The 22,953-nt window shown below is 47.7% G+C and overlaps 3 protein-coding genes across 3 annotated transcripts; 2 read left to right on the top strand and 1 right to left on the bottom strand.

Annotated features, from left to right (window-relative positions):
• The first annotated feature begins 1,714 nt into the window (after positions 1-1,714).
• On the top strand, positions 1,715-3,270 carry LOC124668261 (E3 ubiquitin-protein ligase PUB23-like). Its single transcript, XM_047205430.1, has one exon. The coding sequence runs from the start codon at positions 1,870-1,872 to the stop codon at positions 3,100-3,102; it is 1,233 nt and encodes a 410-aa protein (XP_047061386.1). The 5' UTR covers positions 1,715-1,869; the 3' UTR covers positions 3,103-3,270.
• An 8,334-nt stretch (positions 3,271-11,604) lies between these two features.
• LOC124665193 (UDP-glycosyltransferase 91C1-like) lies at positions 11,605-13,481 on the top strand. Its single transcript, XM_047202615.1, has one exon. The coding sequence runs from the start codon at positions 11,830-11,832 to the stop codon at positions 13,303-13,305; it is 1,476 nt and encodes a 491-aa protein (XP_047058571.1). The 5' UTR covers positions 11,605-11,829; the 3' UTR covers positions 13,306-13,481.
• Positions 13,482-13,743: 262 nt separating this feature from the next.
• Positions 13,744-16,807, bottom strand: LOC124662763 (ferroptosis suppressor protein 1-like). The gene is made up of 4 exons (XM_047200564.1): positions 16,674-16,807; positions 15,355-15,611; positions 14,445-14,896; positions 13,744-14,232 (listed from the first exon to the last, which is right to left on the bottom strand). The coding sequence occupies exons 1-4, from the start codon at positions 16,805-16,807 to the stop codon at positions 13,975-13,977; spliced, it is 1,101 nt and encodes a 366-aa protein (XP_047056520.1). The 3' UTR covers positions 13,744-13,974.
• Between the last annotated feature and the right edge of the window lie 6,146 nt (positions 16,808-22,953).

Genomic DNA, 22,953 nt, shown 5'->3' on the forward strand with positions numbered 1-22,953 from the left:
CACAATGTTTTTATAACTGCGGTACTTAAATGGATGATGATAGTCTGACATATGACATTATATCAACCGTAGACATATTTCTTTTCTAAACTCCTTGTACCCCTAGATTTGTCAAAATTGTGGATCAAACTAGTGATCTAGCATGGCAATGTATTCAATTGACAATTATTGGGTTACTATGTCTTATGTCTATGAAGATTGGGATCTAAAAGAGGAGAGATCTAAACAATGCATTGTCCAACTCTATCCAGGTGTCAAGTTCTTGGAGAAGTTGAGCACCGATTTATATTATCATTCGGTGGGATTGGTCAATTGTCTACGTGGTGACGTCTATACATCGCCATTTCATAACCATGCACACAATGCAATTGTGCATACATATTGTTCCCTACTTCGAAGAAGTTGTCAATATGGTCTCATAATGTAACTTTTCGAGGCCAATGTGCATCCATATTCCCAAGTATCAATTGAAAGATACCGCTAATTTCAAATATTGATTGACTCGTATATAAAGCGGCAGATTTTGTGGATAGAAGGAATAGAAAGTTTGTATCAACCATATACCCCAAAAAGAAAAAGGGTTAGTAATTCCTCACACAAATCGGGATGACAACTTTCGGTTTTCAAAACAAAAAACATTGCCACGTGGGTAAAAAAAATGTGTAATGGAATCCTAAAACTGGTGTACTCTCATGAAACTACAAAATGTCACATCGATAAGATAGATCATAGCATTTGAAAGAGGGATCCACGGAAAGATTCCGAAGACGTATGATTTAAGAACTCGTCGTGGACAGATTGGAGCAGATCGTGGGTTCAGATCAGGCGAAGCATTAAACAAGTCGGAATTAGGTGGTCAAAACCTCTGGGAGCTGGGCACCTAATCGAGCCGCGGTGCTCACATCTCTAGAGATGGAACATGGCTGCAAGGGTCGGAGATCTGAATAAGAATAAACAACACAGCTAACAGGGCACAGACAGCACGGATTTCTACGCTTCTGCCTGATACAGATTGTTAATGTCAAACATTTTCCAGGTCAACAGTTGCAGCCTCCCCCACTGTTCCGATCCATCGCTTGCAAAGGCTTATTTGTGGAAAGGATCCTCAGGCTGCTGGTATTTCTGGAACAACCCTCGATAGACGTACTCCAAGAAAATTGGAACCAGTGATAGAGCTCTTGCAAAGAACTTGAGCCAAGGGTCTAAAACTTGAATAATTCACCACCTTCAGTTTACCGTACCCAGGCTTGGAAGTCTGGATCAGCACACCAAGTCCAAGCTCCTGGCAGCTATGAACGAAAGGTCGAAACGCCGCGGCGAGTTGCCATCGTCGGCTCGCCACCACAAGCTTCAGCACTGCTCCATACATCTCCGGTGAAAACGAAGGAAGACGAAACTTCAACTACCACAACGCTAAACGAACACCAGAGAAAGTCAACTAAACCAAATGTCAAACAAGCTATAGCGGCTGGATTTGCAAATTATGTCAAAGTAAGGGCCCAATCGGAAGATGCAGCTGTCTCTGACCCTCGGCCGCGAGCGACTAGTAAAGAAAGCGCGGCCGGTGAGCGGGAGCATGTGAACACCACTACGACGACGAATACTAATCCCGAAGCCTTAAATAATCCGGCGACAACTGCTGCGCCTCCGCAACCCGCGCTCCCTCCCGCTCTCTCCCGAGCTCGGTCTTCTTCCTCCCAGCTTCTTTCCAAGCCCGACGCTACTATACTCCAGCTTGCAGACGCGCACCGGCCACGGCCACCTACGTCTTATATATTCTACTCCGCGCCCACCGGCATTTCGTCAACCCGCGGCGCATTTCGTCGGACGCGTCTAACGTAAACGATCGAGCTTCCGGGGATCGTCATCATGGCAGCCATGGCGCCACCGAGCGCGCCTCCCGCCGAGGTGCCGTCCTACTTCCTCTGCCCGATCTCGCTGCAGCTCATGCGCGACCCGGTGACTCTCCCCACCGGCATCTCCTACGACCGCGCCGCCATCTCGCGCTGGCTCGCCTCGCCCGCCTCAAGCACCTGCCCCGTCACGCGCCAGCCGCTCGAGCCGGAGCTCCACCTCACGCCCAACGACACCCTGCGCCGCCTCATCGGCTCCTGGATCGCGACCCTCGCCCCCGGGTCTGGCCTCGACGAGGAGGAGGTGGCCGCGCTGCGGCCCCTGCACCGGGACGAGCTCGCGTCGCTGCTCTCCGACGCCGCCGCGGCCCAGGTCGGCGCGCTCAGGAAGCTGGGGGAGCTGGCGGCCGAGTCCGACCACAGGCGGGCAATGCTGGAGTCCCAGGACGGGGTGTTCGACGTGCTGTCCCGCGTGCTCACCGGCGACAGCGCCTGCTCCACGGCGCGGGAGGAGGCCGTCGGGGTCCTCGCGTCGCTCCGGATCCCGGAGCAGGACCTGGCCCGCATCGTGTCCAGGCACGGCAACCTGGCATCGTCCCTCACTGCCGTGCTCCGCTCGTCGAACCTGCAGTCGCGGGCGCAGGCCGTGCGGCTCGTGAGGGCACTCGCGGACGTGGCCGTGCCGGCATGGGTGATCGGGCTGGAGCTGGAGCTCCTCGCCGAGGTGATCCGCGTGGTCCGCGACCGCGTCTCCACCCGCGCGACCAAGGCGGCGCTCCACGCGCTCTCCGCGCTGTGCCCCTACGGCAGGAACCGCGTCAAGATCGTCGGCGCCGGCGCGGTGCCGGCTCTCGTGGAGCTGCTGCTAGACGAGCCCGAGAGGCGGGTCTGCGAGCTCGCGTTGGCCGTGCTGGACCGGCTGTGCACGTGCGCCGAGGGGCGTGCCGAGCTGGTGGCGCACGCCGCGGGCGTGGCGGTGGTGGGCAAGAAGGTGCTACGGGTCTCCGAGGCGGCGAGCGAGCGCGCGGTGCGCGTGCTCCGGTCCGTGGTCCGGCACGCGGCGACGCCCGCCGTGCTGCAGGAGATGGCGCAGTCCGGCGTCGTGGGCAAGCTGTGCCTGGCGCTGCGGTCGGAGCTGTGCGGGGTGAAGACCAAGGAGAAGGTGCACGAGATGCTCAAGCTGCACTCCAGGGTTTGGAGGAGCTCGCCTTGCTTGTCTCCCAAGTTCTTGGCGCTCTACCCTTCATGACGATCGATCAATTCCTCCCGTTTTGTTCGTCAGAAACGCAGCTGTTCATTCATTCTTTTCTTGTTGTTGCTACATTTTTCTTTCAAATTACTTGGATCCCGAGGGTACTATTTCGTGCCTAACAGAAGAGAAATACACAAAGGCGTACTGACCTTCTTTGGTTGCTCACATATTCGATCTTTGGAAGACAATCTCATTTTACTTATCAGAGATAAACGATTTTGATGTCTTCATATCCTCGTAGTGGTACTCGTCGTACTGCTTCGAACACATTTTCCCACCATAATGGGATTAATGGAAAGTCATTTGTTTCTGTCCAATGCATGTAAGTTGCCCAATGATCTAAAAATTAAATGAACTCATACAAAATCAATACGCGTAAGCGCGGTACACTCGAAAAATGCAAGGCATATATTTTATCGGAAACAAATCAGTTCATGATCTTTCTTTGTTTTTTTATGGTTCTACCCCCAATCAAGGGCCACAAAGACTTCCAATGGTTTTAGGTAGATCCGGGCTTCTTTTAATAGGGATGGATCACAGAAAGTTAGAGATCATGAAAGTGGAAGAGAATAGGTTTTTCATCATAGTCCTTTGAAAAATAAGGAGGACTGCTTCCAATATAATTTAATTATAGTTAAATAGACCTTTTTCGGTTCAATTAGCTCAGGTTTGTAATGTTTATAGAGATACTATTTGTGTTGGAGGAGTTTTTTTTTTGGTATTATTAGGAAATAGCAAGGAGAAAAATGTGTTGGTGATGCATGTAAAATGCATATATGAACTATGCACTTTATTGCCACATATTACCACATATTTCCATCTCATATAATGTTACTTTCATGTTATATATTATTTTTGGAGATTTTCCAAACAATCCCCTCTTCCCGGTTTCTAATTCTCTTTGGCAGAAAACGCATCTTTTTGTGTTTTGTGACTTTTCAGAAGCTACGAGACTCCAAAAAGGGCAAGGACGGGGGCGAAAGGACACGAATGTCTCCTATTCACCCCCCCCCCCTCTAGGCGACATCGGTGTCCTTTCGATTCCGGTCTCTCATTTTAGGCTTCACCGCCTTGAGAGTAAAGATGTCGACTAGAGTATTAGTGCACGATGACACTCTTATATTAGATGGCACAGATTATGAAGTTTGGAAAATTTGCATGCTTTGTTATTTTCGGGACATTGACCCTCATATGGAAAAAATTGTAGTTATTTTCGGGAAAATTTGCATCCTTATATAAACCCTCTCAAAGAGATTGTCATTAATTACCAAAATGGGGGAGATTGAAAGTGCATGGACCCCCCATGTGCGGTTTTGGTAATTAATGAAAATCCCTATGGACCAATGTTTGCATTGAGCTATAATTGTAGGAGTTGTCCATAGGCAATGTTTGAACCATATGTTGGCTTCATGGTTGTAATAAGAAGAAATAAAGTGCAAGCTCAAGATGAGCCAACTCGATGAGATCATATGCTTGAAGCTTGCCTCTCATATGGTGATCATGGATATCTAAAGACGCGTTGAACAAGAAGCTCTCCCATAGTGGAGTATAGGGGCAATTCGCAAGACCTCATCAAGCAATCACAATCAAGAAAGGCGTTCCATCTTGTTGCGGTCAAGACCGTCATCATCGAGCTCAAGTGGAATGCCCAAGGTTAAGGTTTGCTCTTGATAGGGTTTCTTTCTTACAGGTTTCGTGGTTTAGTTGGGAGACCGATTTATAGGACAGTGGTCGTTCTAGCAAAAGGGATCTCAAGTGAGCAACTCGATCGTATCGTTCGGAGAGTGCTCAAACCTTTGCATCCTTGCATCATCTTTCTTGGTTGTTATTTGGATCTTATCCATATCGTGTTTTAGAGCTAGTACTTATTCGCATGAAAAGCTCTAGTTCATCGAAAACGGATTCCACATGGTTTATTTGTTGCGTTTTCGATATTGGAGTTTTTCCCAGTTCTTTGTATTGAGAGGTTTCACCTCTAAATTCATGGAAATATCTATCCCACTTGTTCTTAACATTTAAAAAAAAATCAGGGTATATCTTCTCATCCTCTTTACAACTAAATTGGTTTCACCTAAATCCGAGTTTCCTAACTCAAGTTGTTGCATTTTCCATATTGGAGGTGTTACCGATTTATCTCTTTTAGATAGGTTAAAACGTCTGCTTTTAGTTCTATCTTCCTTTGCTAGACTATGATGTTTCTATGCATATTTTTGTAGAGCATGTTGTTGTGATTTCAACGAGCCCAAGATCATCGAAATCGGAATCCGGATGCAAAAAGTTCTTGAATTTTTCGGGAAGTAGTTTTTTGGCCGAAAATTCCGGCGGCCGGTACTTCTGGTGAACTTCCGGAAATGTTGTTTTTGCACACAGTATATTGTGAGCTTCTCGGGGGCGCCCTAATTCACCCAGAAGTTGGTCGGTACTGCCGGGGGGCGGTAGTACAGTCCCAAATGACCGGAAGTTCCGGTTTTGACGAGTCATGTGCATAACCGGCAGATTTCTCTTGCCATGTTTAAGGGTGTCTTCTTCCCCAAAGTTTTCCATCCGTTAGAGCTCGTTTTTGCTCCCATTGTTGACCTTCTTTGAGCTTGCTATCTCCCTCTCCCTCTCATGAATCTTGTATCTATTTAAGAGAAAGATAGAGGAGATCTAGATCTACATCTTCACCAATCAAATCCCTCTCTTTGTGAGGGGAATCCACTAGATCTAGATCTTGGAGAAATTTGGTGTTCCTCCTCCTATTTGTTCTTTCTCTCTTATTCCCCCAATAGCTTTTATATCTTTATTGGAATTTGAGAGAGAATGACTTGAGCATCCTTGTGGTGTTCTTTCCATTGCATTTGGTGCACCGGTTTGAGTTTTCCACGGTGATTCGTGGAAGTGAAAGCAAGAAAGTTGTTACTTTTGGGTTCTTGGAACTCTAGATGGATTTGAGGCCTTCGTGGCGATTTCTTGGGAGCCTCCAATTAAGTTGTGGATGTGTTCCCTGAGCTTTGTCTAATGCCCGGTTTCCGCCTTGAAGGAAATCCCTTAGTGGAAACCGTGGCCTAGGCCTTTGTGGCAAGGGTCACCGGAGAATAAGGTGAGGCCTTCGTGGCGCTCGATGTGTGGTGTGACTGCCGCATCTTTGGGTGAGGCCTTTGTGGAGTTGGTGTGCATTGAGCAACCACACCTCAAGGTGAGGCCTCTTGTGGCGTTCGGGAGCACTAAGCCACCGCAACTCTCCAACGGAGATTAGCACTCGCAAGAGTGTGAACTTTGGGATAAATCATCGTCTCCCGCGTGCCTTGGTTACCTCTATCCCCGAGCTATTTACTTATGCACTTTACTTTGTGATAGCCACTGTGCTTGATGTTATATATTTTGCTATCACATAGTTGCTTGTATTGCTTAGCATTACACTACTAGGAAAAGGCTTACCGCCGGCGACCTGAAAAGGCTTACCGCCGGCATTTTCGGATTCACCGGCGATAACCTCGCCGGTGGTATAGTCCTACCGCTAGCGCTTTTGTAACCGCCGGGGGTAATCCTCTACACCACCATCGCATCAAGTTATGTAGTTACATTCGCCGGCGCTACGTTATTTTAGAAATAAAAGAAACTGGTCCACCGCTGCACATGGTTGCAGACTACATGCAGTCCACAGCATTTACAATTAGTAAGTAAATTTACAGAGAACACCCTGAGAAGAAAATAAAAAAGCAATCAAGTGTCACGCCCTTGCCACACCGTCGGCCGGAGCTTCGTGTCACTGCCCTTGCCGCGCCGGCGCTCGCGCTTGGATTCATCGACGATGAAGACGAAGCGGCCTCCGGAGCCCTCGACGAAGCGGCCTTGCAGAGATCTCTGGAGAAAGAATCCATCCACCGCGAGGCAGCGAGATGTCGACCTCGGCGGCAGAGGTGGGCACCTCCGCCGGCGCCGCCACCGTTCCCATCTTCTCCTCCCCGCCACCTCTGCCGCCTTGGGCTTCGCCTCCCGCTGGCGTTTTGCGCGAGGAGGCTCTGGGAACATTCAGACAAACACCTGGCGTGCAAGATCTGGGAACGAACGATGAGAGAGAGAGAGAGATCGACGGGGGTACGGAGGGGAATAGATACCTTGACGATGTGTGCGGGGATCTTCTCGTGGTTCTGGCGGTGCCCGCGGATGAACTTCTTCAGGTCGGTGTCCATGTACTCGAAGACGAGGTAGAGGATGGTCTGGCCTTCCTTGTTCTGGCCCTGCTCGAGGTCGAGTAGGCGCACAACGTGCCGCAGCAGGGAGAGCGCCATGGGCGGGACGCCCTTGTCGTCCTCGGGGAGGCCACGATCTGCCCCGTCGCCTTCTCCAGCTTCTCGTGCAGATCCATGGCGCGCATCTCGTCGCCACCCGTCATCATCATGGGTGTCGCCGCCAACGCTCCCTGGTGCTGGACGGTGATGGTTTGATTTGGGATTTGGGGACGGCGATGGTTCGAGCTGGGATTTGGCCTTTGGGGACGGAGATGGTTCGATTTGGGCTAAGTACGTAAGCCGTAACTATTCTATCCCCAGCGATATTGGCCTGAAAAGGCCAGCGGTAACAATTTTATCCCCGGCGGCATTTAGTACGGGGTGCCGGCGGTAAATTCAGCCCGTGTGGCCCACCCTGGCACTCGTTACCCCCGGCATCTTCGGTTCGTGTTCGCCGGCGGTAGAGCCCGTTACCCCCGGCGTTTTTGGGCCCAAATCGCCGGCGGTAGAGTTAGGCACCCCTGGAAGGCATTACCGCCGGCATCTTCAAATCGTATTTGCCGGCGGTAAGGAGTGCGGCTATAAGCCTTTTCCTAGTAGTGTTAGTTGTTGATGCACATAGGTGAACCATAGTATATATGCTTTGGGCTTGACAAAGTAAACGCTAGTTTTATTCCGCATTTGTTAAGCCCATCTCGTAAAAAATTTAAACCGCCTATTCAACCCTCCCCCTCTAGGAGACATTCGTGTCCTTTAAATATATGTTATCTTCTAAGATGATCTTGTTGTACTAATATATGAGTGCACACATATGTTGGGGGATGCACAAGGTTGTCACCGTTGCATGATGATAGAAGGAGGGATAGCTGGAGCTTGACAGAAACCATGTCCCAATTCTTAGATTCATGTTGTATTAATTCATGGTTAATCAACGGGGGTATAACTATGGGGACCTTTAACTTACATCGGTGGTTGGACTTTATGTCTTAATAATTTTCTTGTTTGTTCTTAATTGGTCTTGGATCAATCACCAGTGGTGTAATTGCTCAATTTATGGCTACACCTATCTATGGCTCCTCTCTATAAGAAACACTAAAAAAAACTATCTCTGTGCTTCACTAATTATGACAACCACAAAAATGAAGTAGCAATTTGCTAGAACACTTACTCCCTTGAGTTACTTTCTTTTCTTTTACTTCACTTCATCTCATTTTACTTTATTGCACTTTAATTGTTTGCATTAGTTTTACTCTTTGCATTTTATTTTTAGCACTTATAGTTTTATACTCCCTCTGTTCCATTCTATAGTGCCTATTGTTTTTTGGCACGAAAATTAGCGCAAGAGTATTTTTTACACAAGACTCTTTGCTGAACGATTTGGGATCAACGTAAAATTTGGTAAATCCATATCTTTCTAACTTACCATAACAATTTTTGGGAGCTAAACGATTTGGGAGCTGAACGGGGAGGGGTAGTTGAAGAAAAGCTAAGCTACAACCTTATATTCTGAAACAAATGCCGAAAATCTATAGGCACTATATAAAGGAACGGAGGGAGTAGTAGAAACCTCTCCACATACACATAAACACACTATAGATCCTAGCCTTGCATAGAAGGCCATATAAGTGGGTTATAGGGCTTTAGAGAATAGATAGTTTACCTTCAGCTCCTCAGGGGTTTGACACTCAAATACTTATCGAATTGTACTACGGTGATCCGCTGCACTTGGGGGTTATCAGGTGGGTAATTGTGGAACATGGAGAATGGTTTCAATGCGATCATTCAAAACAATAACTTGAGTTAGAACTCATAAATCGAAGGTTTACTTGGTCCAACGATAGAGAAACCCCCACCTAGAAAAATCTTGGTAGAGTTCTTATGAGTCCTAAATCGAAGGCTCACTACCCTATATGTCAAGAGAGGAACATGCATGTACATACATCAGGTCAGGTGACATGGATATGCCATATCGAGTACTCAACATTACCATCTCTGGTGCGAATCCCGGAAGGAATAGGCGAAGCCCACGAAGAATACAGCACGGAGCCAAAGCCCAATGACTATGCAAAATATGTAGGCTAGGCCATATCGGGTAAATCGACATAAGCAATGTAACCAACCCGAAGGTGGACTCTGAGACCTAGCCCACTATATAAAGGCTAGGAGGAGCACCGAGAGGGGATCTAGATTCACAACCCACGACATCCATGTAACCCTAGCTTTGATAATACAATCTCGATGACGTTCGCCCTTGATCTTACTTTTCGCTAGCTACCTAGTTTGGCTGATCGGCCTTTGAATTCACCGGCCCTCTCTTTCCTGAAAACCTAAGTCCATCATTATGAGCATTGATAAGGTTACCGCTTGTCAATTGGCGTCGTCTGTAGGAAGCTTGGGCGTTGGAGGCATGAGTTCGACGACCTCGTCTTCAAGCAACAACTTGACGAGATCGGGTGATCAGGTACGTTTCGACTCAATAAATTTTCGTGTGCACCCGCCTGCCCTTCTCTTGTTTTTTGGTGACTTTAGCCGGGGGTGGATCTGGCGCTTGGAAGCTTTGACTTCCACGTCAGAACACGGGAATTATCCGCCGATCGGAACCGAACTATTTGGGTTCGACGGTGGAATCATCAACATGAACAACTGCAACGTGGGCATCGTTTGTCGGCTCCACAAGCGAAGAATGCTCGGCTCCGATGACACAAAGCAACATCGGCTCCGCTGCAAGCCTGGGAGATCCCGCCGATCTATTCGACGGTGTCTCTTTCGGCTTCAGCAGCGACGCATCATCCACTCGGGTACTCTAGCAGACGAACTCGAAGAACATCATCGACGACGACTGCGATGACGACAACACAAACTCTGGAATCGGGAAAGTCGACTCATACCCTGAATTTTGTAGTAACGAGATCTACTTAGCACGTCATTAGTTGTGTATGGTGGACATACCGAGAGTTCAAGATGGCTTTGTCAAAGAAGAACCCGAAGAGGAAGAGGAGGAGTATGACATAAACAACAACCCCAGGGTGGACTCGAACCGTTTTGGCCCAAATAGGCATGTTCAACTCCCACCCGAAGTTACGGGTGGCGCAACATTGGTAACGCCAACACCGGTGACGGCGGCGAAATTAATGGCCACAATTGTGTACCAAATGCAACAACGCAATACCCTAACGATATTACGGATACGCATAGATAAGAAAGATAAAACAATTACATAAAAAAGTGCTCCCTCCGATCCATATTAATTGATACTAAAATAGTATCTAAATCCATTTTATAATATGGATCGGGGAGTATATAAGAACACATACATTTCATAAAGAATCCATATCATTTCAAAGAATCCATGAAGCCCATGTCGTCCGAGAGCCCAAAATTGCACTGTGGGCTGGTATCAATGCAAGTCGTACTCAACAGTCGTGTCCAGTCATGTCAAGTCTCACTGTAGCTAAGCATGTCGCTGTATCTTTTGACCTACAAGATCGTTAAGGAAGGCTGACTTCCTGGATCGCGTGGTTCAGGGCTACAGGCTACTTCGTCCACTCGTTATTACAGGATAATGCACGCAGTGTACATACAGGCTACAGGCTACGGGGTCCGCCGAGAAGTTTTGCCAAAAAGGACCAATTGCACTACTGAATTGCCAGAAAGGACCACCTCTGAAAATAATTGACAAAAAGGACCACCTGCAGCGTGGCGGCACGCCGGCCAGCCGACACGTGGCACGCGCCACCACGGACGGAGGCGGCAGGAGGGTGCCGCCATAGCCACAGGCGGCAGGTTGCAGTAGACGGTGCAAGGTCCGCCACGTCAGCGTGCCTCCACATGGTGTGGCGGCATGGCCCACCACCACGCCGTTTCCCGCCGCCACGTCAGCCTGCCTCCACACGGTGTGGCGGCATGGCCCACCACCGCGTCATTTCCCGCGCCGGCCACGCGAGGTGCGCCGCCACGTCAGCATGCCTCCACACGGTGTGGCGGCATGTCCCACCACCGTGCCGTTTCCCGCGTCGGTCGGCCAACAGCGTAACATGCCGCCACCCATGCCGGCGGCAGGTCCTGCCGCCACGGCGCACGGCGGCATGTCGCCACGTGTCGCCTGGGGGTCCTGCCGTCACGTATAGGGTGGTCTTTTTTGGCAATTCCGTTCTTTCTGATAATTCAGTGGAGCAAGTGGTCCTTTTTAGCAAAACTTCGTCCGCCGATGCAACGGAGATTGCTGCGCGCCATGGGCCCAACGTCCAGCCTATATCTGCCTCGCTGTCATGTTACGTAGGTTACCTAGTTCATTGTATTCTTCCATCCTACATCCAGTATCAATCCAAGTATGCCGAGATGGCGGCGCCGGCGCACTACCACCACATCCACATCATCCCTGATGCAGCTAACACTCACTGATTGATCTGCTTCCATTTTTATTTCTTCATTTCCTACCATATTTGACCAAAACGAGTGCAAAGTTCAGACTCGAGAACCTGAAGATCTTTCAACTCCAAGGATCGACAGCATGCACCCCGCTGGAAAATTCCATCCTCCATTGCCGACGCTTCGGTCAGAATCTAACCGTCAGATGGAGAGCGGCGGCAAGATGCACGTCGTGATGCTGCCATGGCTGGCCTTCGGCCACATACTGCCCTTCGCCGAGTTCGCCAAGCGCGTAGCCCGGCAGGGCCACCGGGTCACCCTCTTGTCCACTCCAAACAACACCCGCCGGCTCATCGACATCCCCCCGGCCCTCGCCGGCCTCATCCGCGTCGTGGACATTCCTCTCCCGCGCGTCGACCGCCTGCCGGAGCAGACCGAGGCGACCATCGACCTCCCCTCCGACGACCTCCGCCCGTACCTCCGCCGCGCCTACGACGCCGCCTTCCAGGACGAGCTCTCGCGGCTGCTCCAGGAGGAGGAGTCGAGGCCGGACTGGGTGATCGCCGACTACGCGTCGTACTGGGCACCGACGGTCGCGGCGAGCCACGGCGTGCCATGCGCGTTCCTCAGCCTGTTCGGCGCCGCGGCCCTCGGCTTCTTCGGCAGCACGGAGACGCTCGTCGGCCTCGGGGAGCACGCCAGGACGGAGCCGGCGCAGTTCACCGTCGTCCCGGAGTACGTCCCGTTCCCGACCACGGTGGCGTTCCGCGGCTACGAGGCGCGCGAGTTGTTTGAGCCGGGGATGCTGCCGGACGACTCCGGCGTGTCGGAGGGCTACCGCTTCGCCAAGTCTATCGAAGGGTGCAAGCTCGTGGGCATCAGGAGCAGCGCCGAGTTCGAGCCGGAGTGGCTGCAGCTGCTCGGCGAGCTCTACCAGAAGCCGGTGATCCCGGTTGGCCTGTTCCCTCCACCGCCGCAGCAAGACGTCGCCGGCCACGAGGCGACCATGCGCTGGCTGGACAGTCAGGCGCCAAACTCCGTCGTGTACGCGGCTTTCGGCAGCGAGGTGAAGCTCAAGAGCGCGCAGCTGCAACGGATCGCGCTCGGCTTGGAGGTGTCCGGGCTGCCGTTCATCTGGGCGTTCAGGCCACCAACCGACGCCATCACCGGCATGGACGAGCTGCCGGAGGGCTTCGAGGAGCGGCTCGCCGGCCGGGCAGTGATCTGCCGAGGCTGGGTGCCGCAGGTCAGTTTCCTGGCACATGCATCAGTCGGGGGTTTCCTGACGCACGCCGGCTGGAACTCCGTCACCGAGGGCCTCGCGCAGGGCGTCAGGCTGGTGCTGCTGCCGCTGATGTTCGAGCAGGGCCTCAACGCCAGGAATCTGGTGGACAAGAAGATCGGCGTCGAGGTGGCGCGGGACGAGCAGGACGGGTCATTCACGCCCGACAACATCGCCGCGGCTCTGAGGAAGGTCATGGTGGAAGACGAAGGCGAGGAGTTCGGGATTACGGTGAAGGAGCTCGCCAAAGTGTTTGGAGATGACGAGGTGAATGATCAGTGCGTGCGGGATTTTCTCAGGCACCTGTCCGAGTACAGCAGAAAGAACAAACTATAGTGCCATTTTGGTTCAGGGTTGTGTCATTTCAGGTGCCATATAGTACACTCAGCTGTGTTCTCTAGTCAGTTAGCGATCAGTTGTTTTATTGGCTCCTGGGGCTGGAAAAGGTAGTACTGTTACCAGACTTACATCTTGAATTGAAATAAAGACATGGAATGAAACTTGCAAATACCCAGATAATAAAAACTCGAAAGTGCCTTTGGCACATGAGCACCAGTTCTCCTGAGTTTTAAAAAATCATATTTCTTGTATTTCAAAAATTGAAATTAAATACGAACATACATATAAACATTTCGAGGGTACGGTAATTTTTTTGGAGGAAAGTATGTTGTATTTTGAATTACAAAAAAGCCAAATTTCTGACAAATATATGCTCCTATACACAGCCAAATTTTTTTTTCTTGTAGCTCAAAATACACTACCGAAACTTCGCACATAAAAACCCCTTTGAATTAAGTGAATCAAGCTATACGTGATTTAAGGCGTTTGCCATTACAAATTTACAACCCAATAAAAACCACACTGTTACATTGAAAAGAAAGATCAACACGGGGCGTGTGTACAACCAAAAGGTCAAATTAGCAGCGTAAATCCCTTCAGCCAAAATTGTCACCTATTGCACAAAAATTCACCAGATCATCTGAAGCGTGAGGATAAAGTTACCTTTCACCGTGCAAGCCCCAGAAGAGTCCTTGTTCTGTTCACGTACAAGTCCCGGGATTTCCACATCGCAGGAAGGTACCCTACGACCATGGCAAAGGATAACTGCACCACGGCATCCGTCTTACCCAGTGACACCATCGGCGTTGTAGATGAAGGCTTGTATTTCAATAGCTTACTGTCTTTGGCTCCTTCAATCAAGAGCTTAATGTTTTTGGAGACTACCATGGCATGCCTCTGCACGAAGTATCCTTGATTGAGCTCCTGCGCCAAAGCATATTTTCTTTACACGCCAGAAAACTTTCTACAACTGTATGTTCAGTATATAACAACTGAATAACACTATACTAACCAAACAGCTGTTTCATAATGGAAATTAATAAATAGTCATGTCAATATTGTGATAGCATCAGCGATAACTGGTTGCATTAAAGTGGAAGTTCAACAGAAGACATGGAAATTCAGTATGAACTTACGGGGGCGTCCGTGATATCACCAGCAGCAAAAATATTACTTTGGCCTTTCACTCTGAGATTTGCATCAACCATCAATCTTCCATCACTGTCCAAGCAATCTTTCAGCTCGGAATCCCTAATCCATGATGAACCCAGTGGTCCGTCGAGGCACGAGAAGTAGCAATCAGCTGTTATCTCTATCCCTGAGGAAGTTCTGAAGAGCCTGTCTCCCTCCGACATGGACTCCAGATCGACTGATTGCTCCAAATGAACTTCAACATTCTTTGATCTCAGCCAACGCAGTGCCTTGCCACCAGCTTTGTGACCAATAGATTCTAACAATCTTGGTCTGTCATGAACCAACGTCACCTTCTTGTCTGGATAATTCATGGCTATTTCAGTAGCAAGCTCAACGCCTGACGACTCACCCCCAATTATAAGAATCGACCCTGAATATTTTATCTTCATATTATCTGGAAAATGTAAATGAGATCAGATACTCAAGATCTCAAAATATACATTGCAAAGAACCAGTCATACCCAGGAAACATTCACTATGTTATATGTACATACAAAGTTACTTAAAATAGTATAGAATAGCCTAGATTAATGTAAAATTGTCTCTATTCTCTAAGCACTGAGTTATGATATTTGTTTGATACATGTGATCCTCAGCTCTTGCTAGAGTAGAAAAGTCTATTAGAAAACAAGGAATTGGTAGTTGTTTTGTAAATGATATAGGTTTGTTGTGTAAACAGATTCAGTTCAAGCAAAAAAGTTCCCAACATTCATTTTTCCAACAAATGAGGAGTGCATACTTTATTTTGTCTGGTTTGTCTAAACAACTATCAGTGCATCTAAATGAGAGAAAAGTGGATATAAAACATAAACTTATGAAAGAAAGCAACAATTGGAGAACATGGTGGCTTGCCTTCTTGAAACTGTTCTAGTCTGTCTCTCCTGTTTCGCGGACACTGATTTGTGTGACCTGTGGCAATAACAAGGTATGTGTACTCCACCAAACGACCCTCTGTTGTGATCACAGCCTCTCCCCTTACATCAGCAGAAGATGCTGTAATGACTTGAGTGCCCCCTAAGTAATCATTGTGGTTAATTAATGACTTCTCAGCAACAGATGGCTCCACCTTGGATATCATGTTAGTCCATGGAATTTCAAGGTACTCCTTCCTAAAATCAAGTGAGAGAAAGGTGTGCAATTATATCTTGGTTAAGATGAAGAGAGTACAACTTGGGAAATTGGGGTTATGCACCTATGCTAGCATTCTCAAAATATTGCTTTCAGAAAGTTTTTTTTTTGTCTAAACATGTTAAATAAGATAGGGGCATTCCCAGCATTCTTTCATAGGAAAATTTACCAGTTTACAGCATACAAGGTGCAATGCTGATGAGCGACAATGAACACAGACCATTGTTTAGATACTACATAATCACTGCATCCGTTGTAGGAGTTAAGAGGTTAAGGTTGAAAGTTAGGTTTTACCCGATCAAACCACATGCAATGAAGGTAGACTAATCCATCAGTGTTAATTTTGCATGAACATCTCAAGTAGGATGGAGCTATAATTTAAGACATGGATAACAATAATCATCATATACTTAAAAAAAAACTATTGTTATTACAAATTTGCCCCTACTAATCACTAACCTATCTGGCTCTAAAGTTCACAAACATCTTTAGAAGGAGTGTATTCACCCCTGTTTGACTGATTCCTCATAATTACTTTTCTATATACTGTGGGCATCCAATGACAAAGTAATACTTCCCGCAAAAAAAAAGACAAAGTAATACAGCCTTGGGAACGGTGGCGGATATTATAGGTGATTCATAAGATTCTGTCTCAGAATGTGGAAGATCAATTTTTATATTTAACAAGTGAAAGATCAATCCACCAAATCAAAGTCATTCTTGTTAAAAATTTATCTCATACTATCGATTGATCTATGAGGGATTTATTTGGGCAGTAATGTTAGTGAGTTATCTGAATCACGGGGTTAATGTACGAATTTATCATCCAGCAATGCGCGAAAAAGTAATCAGCAATGCCCATTAAGCACCCCCATAGTTTCGGCAAAAGCCAGAAATCTCATGATATAACTCATCGGCTAGCCATAATTGGGGATAAATTGTGTCATGGACAAATCGAACAGCAGCAGATAGGTGTAAGAAGATACGTGTAGATTGTAGAACTGTAGATAGAGCGGCGGAAAGGGGTTCGATTTGATGCTTACGGGTCGATCAGGATGACATCAGCGTGGTCCTGTAGGGAGTTGGCGACGAGGGCGCCGGCGACGCCGCCACCGACAACCACCACGACCGGCCGCCGGCTCCCGTAAGGATGGACCCATCCGCCGGCGCCGGCCATCGCTCCCGGCCGGCGAACCGGACGAGGGGAAGGAGTAGGAGCCGGTGGTGGTGGCAGCGGCAGCTACCGGTGGTGGCGGGTGCTGCCAAGGCCGGGAGGACGGGAACGCCATTCTTAGAAACAGGGCAACAGGGGCCTCCGGTGCCTGCGCCGCGCGCAAAGCGGTGGTGCCTATCTGGGGCGCTGTATTTTCCTTTCAGGATGTACTTCCGTGCATACATTACTTCTATTCATAAACATTACTAGCAAAAGGTGCCCGTGCGTTGCACCGGGATATGTTTTCTGACGACACGCAACCCCTTAATCAATTAATTAATTAAATTTAGTGTAGTCTAATTGAAACATAATTCATAACTGAGATAACTAAAGGTTAATGGTGTATTGGCTTATCGGAGCATTTGCTCCCTTTATTTTAGACACGTTTTGGAATGTTAAAATATTTGAAACAAAAAATTCACACGTATCTTCAGTGTTACGCGTTCACAAAGTTTTTTCATGAAAAATTAACTTATCATATGATGTACGTAAAAAAGATAAAATTCGGTGCTAAGAATAAGGCTTTTCACAAGATAAAAGTTCTCTTTGTTTTACATAGACCATAGAAATATCGGTTTTTTCTAGAAACTTGACGAACGCATGTATATTAAGCATATGTACATGTAGAAATTTTTATAAAAATGTTCGACACTTCCAAATATATTTTCTTGGTAGAGGGAGCATATACACCGAGAACCAAATTAAATTTCCAAAATTTTAAGTCCTTAAGTTCCGGCCTCAAATAATGCCTCTGCTATATAAGTGCAAATAATGATTGATCTAGCAGCAAATAATGATTTGATCCAACGGTGTTTCCAAAGTCAGTTAATAAGTACTTGGAGAGGCAAATTGTTGTACAACCAGGGGTACCGAGATTGATCGAGAATACTATGTGAGAGAGACAGCGAGTTTGACTTGTCCATCCAACTTCTACAGAGAATAGCTTATCCCCAAATCGTCGTCAGGCATGAGCACGAAGCTGGCACACATGGATGCCTAATGCGTTGCTCTCCCTACCAGTCTTGATACCGACTGTACTTTGCCCCTATAACATTCGGCTGTAGCACGGCACAAGGAGCTCATGAAGGCGTATTGCGGATGAGGCGCGGGGCACGCTGTTGTTGCGGCCGTCATGGACTCGCTGACCTCTGTTAATCTGTATTTCCCCGTCATCAGCTCGGAGGGGATGGCCTGCTGGTCGGGGACGGGGTGGTTTGGGTCTGCAGCCATCCCGTTCCGCCGGCTGGAGGATTTGGAGCTTGCTGGTGGCCGGAGATCAAGAGGCTGGCGGCCAAATGTGTCTGAATTTCTCGTCATCGGAGCGGGTCGTCGACGAGTCCTACTCGTCTGACATCCTCGTAGGCTCGTACCACCGCTAGTGCCTGTCACCGTAGTCACAAGGCACGCGGCGTTGGAGCTGCTCCCAGCCTCCACCACGGTCCTCACCGTCGCAGGACACCGGCGGACACTCGACGAGCTTGTCGGGATTCCGCTGTTCTGCTCGTGCTGGATCGCGGGCCCATGGCGGCGTGCAGGGAAGCAGGGCGGCGAGCGTTGGGCCTGCTAGATGTGGGGAACGGGAGGCAGCGCTGGAACCGCTCGACGGCGCCCGAGCTGGGAAATCAAATCGGCCCTGGCTCCGCCGCCATGTGCTCTGCTCGAGCGCCGCCTCAGGCGCCTCTTCCTCCGCTACGGGAGTACGACATCCTCCTCCCATCCGAAGCGTCGATCTTGGCCAGCCACGTACCTAAGAGTTCGCCGCCGTCGTCCTCGATGGGTGGGCGGTTGTAGCTCAACCATCGTCCTCGATCTAGTGTCGCCGCCAGGATAGGATTAGGTAGGGTGGGGAGAAGAAAGCTGTGCCTTTTGGGTTTGGAGGAGAAATAAAGCAAAAGAACCGGTACGGTGGCATGATTGCGTATTATGGATTTTGGTGGGAGGGTAAAATGGTCCAATGAAAAGTTGGACGAAAATTTTGGCAGAAACCTTAGCTCCTTTATTATTAGGTAGAGATAGAGTTAGTACACATACAAGCAATATAATATAAGAAGGATACAAAATGTTATACTGCTGCAAACTGTCATCATCACAACTACCAAGAACACACATCATCCACCGTTATCGGAGAAGAAAAACACCAACAGTTGGTTCACACTTTAGCATTGAAGAAACCCCTAACCACAAAGCTTTAACGAGCTAGCGTTATCGAGCTCCAGTAGCCACTAGCCCATAAGACTGGATCTAGCCTGTTAAGAAATATCAATCGGAGGAGCCCTCCGAGCCTCTTCAACGCTGGATCCAGGGCCAGCACCACCCCGCCCTTCCATCAGCCGGACCCCCCACCATCTTCCACAAACACGCAACAGTTAAGACCGCCGCACTCCAAGAGCAGGCCATCCCTGACGCAACGCCATGACGCAACGCCAAAGAGCAGCCCATCCCTGGCGCCACGCCATGATGCAACGCCAAATCGAAGCCATTCCAATAGCTTGGACTCAACGAGTCTCTCGGCCTCGTCAGCAACACGTTCGACAAGCAGAGACCATTATTCCAAAGAGCACCATCATCATCTGCCCCACCATGACGCTGACAGAGGAACCCTGAATACCAGAAAACCTAGGACTACAACACACACACAAACGAGAACCGAGCCTCCCCTCCCCCTCACGATGCCAGAACGACGATCGGAGGGAAGGGGAGCAACTCGACGACGAGAAAGAAATGTGGAACCGCTCCTCCTGTGGGGATGTTTCTCGCGACTCTGTTTCATGGCGCTGTATTTTTTCGCCAGCATGTAACTCTCTGGTTTCATGTTTCTACCAGAGATGCCGGGTATTTGGTTTTTTTGCTGTCTACTAGTGGCTCGTTGTGTACTTGGTTTCTTTTCGATTGGGTTTTCAGTTTCCTGCATATTTTTTGAGAACTTTTATAAATTTTGAACTTTTTATGATTTAATTTTTTTTAAATCTGAACACTTTTAATCCAATTTTTTTTCAAATTTAAATATCTTTAAATCTAAATAAAAATAAAAGGAGAGAAATCATATTTGTTATTGGGTCACGCCTAGCCGCAATGACATGCGTGCGTCACTCCTGATCACGCATGTTGAATAGGACCAGAAACCCTATTCATCCCTTATTTGTGTGTGTTAAAGCCCTTCGTACATGCTCGGATTGTTTTCGGGCCGACCCATTTATGTGGACGGCCACATAGTGTTGATCTTTTTTTTGCAAGCCCTTTGGTTTTTCCAGGTTTTGGGAACTTTCTGGAAGCTTCTAGTGCAAATCTTCATTGGTTTGTCGGTTCTGGCGATTTCTTTCGATTTTTCTTTTTCTATCCTTTTCTCTTTCTTTCCTTTTTTATTTTTTGATTGAAAAATCTGAACATTTTTAAAAGATGAAATTTTCCAAATTTGAGCATTTTTCAAATTCAAACAATTATCTAATTTGAACATTTTTAGTTTAGAACATTTCTTGAATCTAAACATTGTTTTGATCGTATTTTTTCAAAATTTGAACATTTTTTTGGATTTGAACTAACGTACCCATGAGAACCAGGGCCTCATGGATCATCTAAATGTGGGCCACAGGTCCATCATCCCCACCAAGCAGCGCGGAAGGGACCAAAGGGCCAAACCTTTGTGTTTCCCAAGATCGAGTCCCGGGAAGGATACATGGGTGCTACGGATGTTATCCCTCTAGAGGAGGCATATGGAGTGTGATGCCACCTAGCGGGAAGCACACTATAGTGTGGGATTCGAGGGAGGCCCTAGGATGCCCTGACATGGTATTATGCTTCCTGCTAGGTGGCATCATCGAACAGGTTTTCGATGTCATGTCATAAATGCTTTGGTTGATGTTGCTACATCAAAATATTTAAAGTTAATTTCATCATTTTTCTCTTCTAAATTATTTAAGAGAATGGTTTGCTAGTTTTTTTTAATAAGAAACGTTATTTTAGAAACAAAGGAATATAAATTGTGTACTCACATATGCACATCCACATCACCACCACACCACATGAACACACTAACACAACGAAAACATTACCCCTCGTTCAAAAAACATTGGAGACACCTTGTTAAACCTGAGGTTTGGCGATCAAACCCTCTAGATTTCTATGGGATTGGGGAGGTCGATGCCTTGTAAATGTCTCGTCAAGGGACTGGGGGTTCATGATCAAACTCAGTGTTATTGTATCCGCAAAAAAATAAAAAATAAAAATCAGTGTTATTGTTGTTATCAAACTCAATGCTAAAAAACCGATCAGCACACAGGACATAGAACAAAATGCAAAGGTCTCTCTCCATCCGCCATCAGCTGTTTGAAGCAAATGGTACTAGGATAGTACGTAGCAGTTCTTTAATTAATAATTAGAAACAGCAACCATCACCCCACGATAGAATGCAACACGGGAAAACAGTGGGCTGCAAGTCTGCTACACGCGTTACGGAAAAACAACGGGCAGCTGCAGCACGTACGATGGACTGCAGCTGCAACGCTAGCACGAGTCTGTGTGCAGGCAGCGGTTTTCATCTTCGGGCCTGCTACGTGACACCGGGACCAGGTCCAGCCGACGATCTTAGACAAGAATAACCTATTTTTAAAAGTTTGACACAAAATAAGTTTATCTAAAAGATAATGCTAAAAACAACCCTCTTTTATGATATCCTTGGGTAAGGAGTCATACTCTATAGCATGAAGTCGTGGCGTCATGTGTATGACTCCGCGGTTTGGGGTGTCATGATCATGGCGCCATCGGCCCGGCTTCGTGCTTAGAGCATGAAACAGTGGCCCTATAGAGCATGCCCTCCATGTTTTAGGGCATCATACAATAGATCGAATTGATTTCAAAATCGAGTTTGTGAGGATTTTTAGAAATTAGGTTATGTTCATCCTTTTCGCCGGTCTAGGCAGTTGTTGCACAAGAAGAGACACTGCGCAAGAGTGGGCGGTTTGGAGCTCGGGCTACACATAGTCCACTTTTTACCATTCAAAAAAATTATATTTTTAAAGTTTAAAAATATTTGACCAAAAAATATAGATGTAGAACATAATGTACACTATCATTTTGAAAAGAGCTAATTGCATGGGACATACACGAAGTTGTCCTCGACGTGCAAACACACCCAAATACTTGCAAAATGGGGGCAGGTGGTACACAAAGTTGTAAGTCGGGTTCAAAAACATCCACACCCAATGAGAAGGTGCCATTTGGCTTGCCACGCTGGCGAATGGATAGTGGCGTGGGTTAGGCATTTTTGTGAATCCCCCCCGGAATTTGTTGAGTTCGTCAAAATGACCCCTATTTTGACCCTGGGCGGGAAGGGAATATGCGAAAGAATATTCGGCCCTAACCCTAGTTCCCAAATCGTTTTCTCCCCGAGGCGACGGCGGCGCGGTGGACCGGTGATGGTGCGGGCGAGGCAGTTCCAGCAGCGGCGCGTAGGTGGAATGGAGCAAGAAGCTGGAGCAGGCCACCGGCGTGGCGTTTATCCCGGCGGAGCAAGCTCGAGCACTGGCGCTTTCTTCCTATTTTTCTTTGGCCTTCCCATGACTTTTGTATACAAAGGAGGATGCACTAACACTCCATCCACTTTTTCCCAAAATGCTCTTCCTCTCAATGGATGCAAATTGTGTGCATATGCCTTCTTGTATGTCTCTATGTTTGTAGCAACTATGCACAAGTGAATCTGGATTAATTCTATCAGCTCTACAACAAGCAAGGACATGGTGGCATGGAATACCAGATAATTGCCATCTTTTGCAGTCACAAGTTCTTGCTTTCAAATCAACTGCATAATCTTTTTCAGCTCTAGTGATGAAACTCTGTATTTCCCTCCACCAGCTGATAGGACAATGCAGTTCTTGCTCCACTCAATGAGTTTGTCTAGTTTTTTCTTTATTTTTGGACAAATTGTCCCACTCCATTTCTCAACATCTTTCTGCTTGCTCATATTCATGCGCATAATCTTGTAGAACACATTCTCTAGCATTGATAGCATGGGCATTTCTCTTGCTTCTAGTATATAGCTGTTGTACACTTCACAGTGGTTGTTCAGTAGCATGTCACACTTGGAAAATTCTATTGGAGATATGCCCAAAAGACAA

The sequence above is a fragment of the Lolium rigidum genome, chromosome 6 (assembly GCF_022539505.1).
Source record: "Lolium rigidum isolate FL_2022 chromosome 6, APGP_CSIRO_Lrig_0.1, whole genome shotgun sequence".
Lineage (NCBI taxonomy): Eukaryota > Viridiplantae > Streptophyta > Magnoliopsida > Poales > Poaceae > Lolium > Lolium rigidum.